Below are 8,805 nucleotides of genomic sequence, written 5' to 3'. Positions count from 1 at the left end.
TCTTATCCAGAGCGACTTACAATCAGTAGTTACGGGGACAGTCCCCCCCTGGAGACACTCAGGGTTCAGCGTCTTGCTCAGGGACGCAATATTTAACCTGGAGTATAGTATTAACCTGTGTATACTGTTTAAAATGAAAAAGCGTAAATTCATGACGTGTCGTAATTTGAAATGACAACCGACAGTGAAAATCTAAGTCTACATTGTCATTGTTGTGTGGTGAGTTATGCAATAAGAATTCATCCAAACGGGTGATGCCACCAACATCACATTCTGACATTCTGGTGTTCAGCACTGACATGATTAATTTAAACACAACTCAAACAGGCACGAGGGCCAAAAACAGGGGAAACAAATGAGGAGAACATAAACAAACCCTGCGCAGCAGAGGCTCTCAATAATATTTTTTTCTCACCGAGCTGGGTTATTGGAATCTTTTATTTTCCACGACAGCACCCAGCTCATGACCTGTTCCAACTGCTACCGTCAGGAAAAAGAGACAGGAGCCTTAAAACAAGGACTAACAGACTAAACAGCAGCCCATTATTTCTTAAATTCTTTTGTACTCTTTGCCACTTTTGTGAAGTGCTGTGAAAAAAGGGAAAGTCATTGTCATCGTCATCGTCCTATTTTTAAGTGTCTTGCACTTTTAATGCATGAAGAATGCATGAAGAATGAAACAAGCCTGGCAACATTCTAGTGCTGGCATTTCTAGTATCCAAGTGAGTTCGAGTCCAAAGAGCTCTCAGGCGAAATGAATCCGTCACAATTCAGATGACTAACTTGAATCTAGACAACATATTACCCAGCAGCAGTTTCAGTTTGTTTTGCCACGAAACATGTGCCATGGCAGCCCAATATCTTTCCCCCCAATATATTACTCTCAGATTACTTACTTAGATGACTTGATATAGTCAACAACTTCAAGGCTTATTTTTTTCCTGAGGAGAGACAAAAAAACAATGTTATAATTCTCGTTCCGCATCTTTGACATTTCTTTTGCAGTGTAACCATGCAAAAGTAATTAAACATGAAAATATTACATGAATCCAGCTTACATCCTTACTTATTGTCTTCATTCTTCAGTAGAGCCATAGTCCCACAATTATTTTTTGTTTCATGTCCACACTGGAGGTTTTCTTTTTTGAGTTATTATAGGCATTTTATTTAAACGATTAATTGAATCTGTTTAATCTTTTGTGTATTTAAACTTGATTTATACTTTAATGATTGTATGTGACAATCGCCTTGTACGCCTACATTCCATAACTTGTGTTTCCAGTAACAGTCACCACCCTCTTCCCCATTCTGCCCGCCTCTTGTCCACCCGGCACAGGAGGCAGAGCGCATTACAGTCTTGCGAGGTGAAGAGAAAGGTTGTCATGTCTCTGTCTACTCCGGTCAAGGCTGAGGATATCTTGGCTCAGGAGCTGAGCTGCCCCATCTGCTTGCAGTTGTTCTGTAATCCAGTGGTTCTGCCTTGTGGACATAACTACTGCCTGACCTGCATCAAGAAAGCCACGCTGTGTGAGAATGCGCCCAAGGGACAATCCCAGTGCCCAGAGTGCAGGAGGGACTTTGGGGGTCCAGATTCCCTGCAGAAGAACTTCAAGCTCAGCAGCATTGTGGAGCATTTCCAAGCATCCTTACTTGGCGGTGGAGTAAGAAACAGCGATGGACCAAAACCAGAAGTGTTCTGCGATCATTGCCAGAAGAACTCTGTGCCGGGTGAAATGTCTTGCCTGCACTGCAATGTGTCCTCATGCCAGGCTCACCTAGAACATCATGCCCAAAGGCACTCCTTCCACAACCGCACCTTTGTAGAACCTTCTACTGAGCAAAGCTGGAGCAAATGCAAACAGCACAACCAGGTATTGGAATACTACTGTGGCAGCGATCGCGGTTTCTTGTGCAGTACCTGTGTAGCAGAAGGGGACCATCAAAACCACGAGGTGCAGACCTTTGCTGCCGCTGAGGCTGAGATGCGGCACCTGCTGGAGATTCAAAGTAAGGCGGTAGCTGACCGCCTGCAGATGACACAGAGCCTTCTACAAACAGCAACGGAGGGCAATCAGGGTGGTGCCTCTGCAGCAGCAGCAGAGAAGCTTGTTACTCAGGTCGGGAAATTGCTAGATGCTATGAAGTCACTGGCAAACCTCTTCCAACAGGAAATGAAGAAGCATGTAGAACAGGAACAGCGCCAGCAGCAGAAGAATTGGGACCAGTGCGTAGATCTGCTGAAAGACCAGGCCCAGAGTCTTTGTGAGTATCAGGAAGATATCACCAGGGTGCTGGCTGAGACAGCTGAGCCACTTTTCATCATTGGCTTTTTGCAAGTTGAGCCCAAGTTGAAGGAAGTACTGTCCAGTTCCATTCCACAAGCACCAGAACGCATCGCCTTCAGTGCCAAGAAACTCAGTACCAGCCTGAACAGTGAGGACTTTCGTGCCGAGATGGGTCAGCTCCATCAGGAGCTGCATAGCCTCCTAAACCCACTGGAACTGACTTTCAACCCCAACACGGCACACGTCAACCTCCTGCTCTCTAAAGACCTCCAAACTGTCAAATTCAGCTCCAACAAGCAGCCCTACCAGGAGAACCCAGAGCGCTTCACCACCGCTGTGCAAGTGCTGTGCACTCAGGGCTTCTCCAACGGGCAACATGCTTGGGTGGTGGAGGTCAGTAGCCAGAGCATGTGGTCAGTGGGTGCAAGCTACAGGAACGTGCCGAGGAAGGGTGACCACAGTCGCATGGGCCACAACTCGGCGTCGTGGCGGCTGCAGTGGAAAAACAAGAAGCTCACTGTGTGCCATGGTTCCAACAGCTTCGCTCTGGCTGATGCTCCACCTACACCCCCACAGAGGCTGGAGGTCATGTTGGATTATGAGGGGGGAAGGCTGAGCTTCTACAACAGCAAAAGTCGTAAGGAGCACCTGCATACATTTAGGGCTCTCTTTCAAGAAACTCTGTATCCAGCATTCGCGCTGCACTCCAGTAACGAAAACTCCTGGATTACTCTACAATCAAAAGTGTAAAAGTTCTGAAATGTTAACTGTTTGTAGTCAGGACATGTAGTGATGACTCTGACAGAAGCGGTAAGCATAGCATATATAAAATGAACTAGGTCTAAGCAACACAAAGGTGATAATATTTTGATCTTTTGGGCTTGTACATAGAGATTCTAGTTTTTGTACATTGGCTAAAAGCACTTTCATTTTGCCACGAAACATATGCCATGGCAGCCCAATATCTTTCCCCCCAATATACAAAACTGGGAACAAGGCCTTATAAACACGTGTCTGGAACTCCCAGCATGGTGAACTTCACATGAAAAGTTAAACGCTGGACACCAGTAGCAGAGAGAGTACTTTTAAGCAGTCTTTTTGGGGTCTGCATTGGTGCTGAATAAGAAGATGTGGGGAGAAATGCAGATACATCTGTGAAGAATTGAACCAAATGAGGGACTTCTATGATGGTTATTTTAAAGCACTCATGTAAGTTGCTCTGTATAAGAGCGTCTGCCAAATGCTGTAAATGTAAATGTATTCCTAGACTATTTGAAAATGTGATAGAATCATGTGTTACTATAAACCTGCTAAATGCTCTTTGAGTACAGTCTCTTTTTTGATGATGAAAACGCTCTTTCATGTATGCATTGCATTTTACTAAAACTAATGTACTGTGACAAATAAGTAAAAAAAAACAGCATATTAATATCAGTATTTTAACTGAATGGACTTAAAAATGAATTCAAGGGGTGAGAATTTCAGAAAGCGAAAGTATTTGGAAAGTATTCCTTTTAAGTACGTCTCATTACAGCTGAGGCACGAGGCACAACACTGTTTTAAATAGAGGGCACATAAAGCTACACAAGCACAGCGGCCAAATTAAACAGAACGGACATCGCTAACGTGGGTCCACAGCACATGGGCGACAAAGGTAGCGGGGAAGCATGGGAGCTTAACTACAGAGAGTTATTAAGTATAATTAAAGACAAATGAGAGTAAGGCAGACAAGACATGGAAATGGCCCAACGGAATTGAAGAAATTAGCAGCTAAGTTCAGGACGCAGTAACATGAATGTACAGACCACTTGTCACACACAAGAACCCAAAAAGCTCTAGTAGGTAGGTGTGTGAATGAAGTATACCATGCAGCGTTCTGCATGTGATAGTGAGGATGTTGGACTGAGCTCTGTATGTCATCTACATTTACATTTACATTTACAGCATTTATCAAACGCCCTTATCCAGAGCGACTTACAATCAGTAGTTACAGGGACAGTCTCCCTGGAGCAATTTAGGGTTAAGTGTCTTGCTCAGGGACACAATGGTAGTAAGTGGGATTCGAACCCGGGTCTTCTGGTTCATAGGCGAGTGTGTTACCCACTAGGCTACTACCACCCTACATCTAGAGCCAAGACCCCTGTCCGGGACGCCTAAATTCCACAGGACTAAATAAACGACAGATGAAAGAAGAGCAATGTAGCTTGTGTTGTCTGGGTCAGCTAGCAATCTAATCTAGCAATCTCCGATGCTAGCTGTGGTGATGTGGATGCAACTAGCCCAAGCCAAATTCTTAATGCCATTCACACGATGATTTTATTGAAATGTCATGGTCTGTTACGCACCATTCAGGGAATTCCGAACCAAGCCCATCTGTCAAAACTTGACAAAGGGGTCTGACGGGCGCTTTTCTGGATAGATGGATCCCATAACGTCCATGGACCCATATAGGTGAAAAGGACACCTGTGGCACCACAGTGGCACCTTGGAGGTTCAGTATTTATCATTCTGTTCATTCTCTTGTTCCCATTACAAAGTCCACTTTCATTGCCGAACCATAAAAAAGTACTATAATATAAGTGCTTGAGAAGTCAGATAAGAATAATAGGTGTTCTAGAATCGCCACTTACTAATAATATTTCATTTCACGTATTTTTTTAGGATTTTATTTTCGGCCTGAAGAGAGTCAGATACAAACGGTCTTTAGAACAGTAGACTGAGTCATTGGTCACTCGTCGACTTGAATGTCTGGCGCCACCTGCTGTCTGGTTTTAATATGACAAAGCCATAGTAATTGAATTCACAGACCTTTATTTGTCCCCCAGGGCCAGATGACACACAAAAACCATTTTCTCTGTAGATTTGAGTTGGGGGTGTGGGGGTGGGAGTGTGTGAGGGGATAATGGTTGTTCTGGGGAGGTGTCAGGAGTTCAGAAGCTTTGGGAACAAAGGTGACCTTATTCCTCTGTGTCCAGCAGCCGGCGCATCGGAGCCGGCGTTTGGAGGGGAGCCACTGAAAGGCCACTCAAAGTTCAGTGGGTGTGAGGGGTCTCTGATGATCTTGACTGCCAACCTGCATGTCTGCTGGTCACAGATGTGTAATGAGGATTAATCTTAAGAGCACACGTTGACAGTTCCCTGTGGCAGGTTTCTGTGCTGCATGCTGGTGGAATGATGAAGCAGATGATGGAGAATGATGTGACACTTTCTTTGAAGGAGTACTAAAAAGTCGGTTAAAATGTCTTTTCTGACTGCAAAGGAATTGAGCTTCCTGAGGAGGTTTTGCCTTTGGTGACACTTTCGGAGAACGTCCTCTGTGTTGGAGGAGAATTTCAGAGAATTTCTGATGATGTGGTGATGTCCATAGCTTTCGTCACAAGAGAGGTAAGAGCCATGGGCTGAAGACCATTCATGGCTTTGGTTGGGTTTTTTTGGGAATGGGGATGACTGTGGACTGTAGTTGCCTGGTTTGAGTGAGGATCTTAGACCCTGGAGCTGAGTGGTGTTGTCTGACTCATACCTCGTGTAAAATGAGTCGAGGGATGTGGTGCTGCTGCCCTCGACATGGATGATTCTGGGGCTGGAGACAACGGTGTTCACAGAGGCCATGGTTTCCAGTCCCTGCCAAGCAGAGTGGAGATTCCGCTTGGAAAAAATCTTCTCCAGTTTGTGGAGTACTTTAATTCCTTCTGTTGATTTTCTCTGTTGATTTCCTTCATTGCAATTTCCGAGCCAGTTAAAAGGTCCTTTTGTGGGGGTAGAGATCTGTATTTGTTGAAAAAGTGAGCACAGCACCCAGCAAGGTCTCTGCATTTAACCCGTCCCCAGAGGGAGGAGAGGGCAGCAAAGAAAGGCAATGTGTGGGGATGGTACTTTGTTCATTGGCACCTCAGTGTCAGGTTTGGTATTTGAACCGACAACCTTTTGATTACGGGTCTGTTTCCTTAACCGCTAGGCCAAAACTGCCACCACTAATGAGTAATCAACTTTCAGTGGTGATTGCACAAACTCTCCATCCTTCACTGGCTACTCATTAACTTCCACATTTTATGATCGTGAAACAGGTGACAAGAGAGCCAGAGAGTATTGATATTCCTAGTATAATTAGTTTGATTATTACTTTCTTGTTGGCATTCTTTTGGTCACACCCATGCACAATATTTATGAAAGGTTAAATATGAATGCATATGTTGCATTCTAACTGGATCCAAACCAGTCTGGCTTCAGAACAGCTCATTCTACTGAGATGGCCCTTCTGGCTGTTACCGAGCAGCTACATGCAGCCAGATTGGAAAAACTGTCATCAGTTCTTATTCTCCTCGACCTCTCTGCAGCATTTGACACAGTTAACCACAAGACTCTCTTGTCAATCCTGAAGAGGCTTGGAATTCAGGGCTCACCATGGCAGTGGTTTGCTTCCTACCTTGACGACCGATCTTACCAAGTGACCTGGAAAGGATCCACCTCTGCCTTACATAGACTCTCCACTGGTGTTCCTCAAGGCTCGGTGCTAGGTCCTCTCCTTTTCTCCCTCTACACGAGATCACTTGGTGAGGTCATTTCCTCACATGGATTATCCTACCACTGCTATGCTGACGACACACAACTCATCTTCTCCTTTCCTCCCTCTGATCTACATGCTGCTTCGAAAATGTTTGCATGCCTAACCGACATCTCATCTTGGATGGCAGCCCAAAATCAATCCCACCAAAACTGAACTAATATTCATTCCAGCAGATTCTTCACCACGTCAGGATCTTGCTATTTACCTGGACAACTCACAGCTCTCTCCTTCTATAACAACCCGCAAACTTGGAGTAACAATAGACAACCAACTCTCCTTCTCGACTTACATCAGCAATCTTTCCCGTTCATGTAGATTCCTTCTCTACAATATCAGACGAATCCGCCCTTATCTGTCAACCCAGGCCACCCAACTACTGGTTCAGTCCTTAGTAATCTCACGACTGGATTACTGTAACTCCCTTCTAGCTGGTCTACCACTATGTACCATCCGACCTCTACAACTAATACAGAATGCAGCAGCACGACTGATCTTCAACCTTCCCAAATTCTCCCACACCACCCCTCTGTTACGTTCCCTCCACTGGCTCCCAGTAGCTGCACGCATCAGATTCAAACTACTGATGCTGGCCTACAAAGCCAAACATAGAGTAGCACCATCCTACCTCACAGCCCTTATTACACCTCGCACTGCACCTCATATACTCCGAGCCTCCAGTACTGCTCGCCTGGTCCCTCCACCACTAAAGGTAAAAGGAAGACACTCATCTAGACTCTTCTCTGTCTTGGCCCCTCGGTGGTGGAATGAACTTCCCCTTGATGTCAGAACAGCTCAGTCACTGAGCACTTTCAAACGGCAGCTCAAGACCTTCCTCTTTAGAGAATATTTTGATTAACTTGTATTCTTCTTATTGTCGAACTTTGTGTACAGAATCTACTACAAGAGTGAATAAAAAGATTGTATTCATAGTTGAGGGTCCTAATGAACCGGAACTGATCACTTCATCGATGGTAACTTGAAAGCACGTTGTAAGTCGCTCTGGATAAGGGCGTCTGCCAAATGCCTTAAATGTAAATGTACATGTTGATGGGCAGTGGGCAGATATGAAAGGTGTCCGGCGAGCCGTGAAGTGAACTATTCAACTACTTAAAGGTAACTCAGCAGCAGCTACTGCCACCTCTGCTTTAAAATAATACTGCTCTGCTTAAAATATTTTTCTTTTATCTCTGAAAACGATGTCACCAGAGCTCAGATTAGCACTGGGGAAGTGCGAATCATACTTTATTTCTGGGACATGGGTTTGCAAGGTTGATTGTTCTTTCAGATCTCTATTAGAGGAAAAATAGGTAGTGGAAAATTTGTAATGTTTAACAAAGATCATGAAAACTTAAATTAAAAACGGTACGTATGAAGTACACTGATGTATGTATGAAGTTCGCTGAGAGTAAAGAGGCTTGTGCTGTAATTTAGTGTTGCAGTGTGGGGAGAATTGTGTGCCAGGAGATTGGAACTGCTCCTCAACCAGTCTTGTCATCCACATAAATTTTACGCAGGACACCCTTCCTGACACAACCCTTCCCATTTACCCAGGCTCCAGACTGGCACCTAGAAACGTGCGGTCAGATGTGTCCCCAGTGGCCTATATTTCTATTTCATGACAAAGCACTACTAATTAGCAAATGGTTGTAGATGTAAGGGGCAAATTTAATCAAGCAACTGAGCAGGGCATAGTTCCCATTTTGTAAAAGACACGTTCAGATGTTTAGCTAAGCTGTGAACTCACTTCCTGTTTGGTGACTTTGCTGCCAAATTCGATTGGCTGTGCTGGTCAGATACTGGAGAAAGCTCAACATGATATCTTTCATCAGGTTTAGTCTAAATAACATCTATAGCAAGGTTTAATCAATCTGAAACAGTGTGGACATTATTACATGAAAGTGATCACACGGTGACACAGCGAAATGTGTCCTCTGCTTTTAACCATCACCCATAGTG

At 44.6% G+C, this 8,805-nt stretch overlaps 1 protein-coding gene across 1 annotated transcript; it reads left to right on the top strand.

The window, feature by feature from the left end:
- The first annotated feature begins 1,339 nt into the window (after positions 1–1,339).
- On the top strand, positions 1,340–3,579 carry LOC114798547 (E3 ubiquitin/ISG15 ligase TRIM25). The gene has a single exon (XM_028994348.1). It carries the CDS (start codon positions 1,383–1,385, stop codon positions 3,033–3,035), a length of 1,653 nt encoding a protein of 550 aa, XP_028850181.1. The 5' UTR covers positions 1,340–1,382; the 3' UTR covers positions 3,036–3,579.
- Positions 3,580–8,805: the final 5,226 nt, after the last annotated feature.

Source organism: Denticeps clupeoides, chromosome 10 (assembly GCF_900700375.1).
Source record: "Denticeps clupeoides chromosome 10, fDenClu1.1, whole genome shotgun sequence".
Taxonomy (NCBI): domain Eukaryota; kingdom Metazoa; phylum Chordata; class Actinopteri; order Clupeiformes; family Denticipitidae; genus Denticeps; species Denticeps clupeoides.
This window is presented reverse-complemented; position numbering and strand designations above follow the sequence as displayed.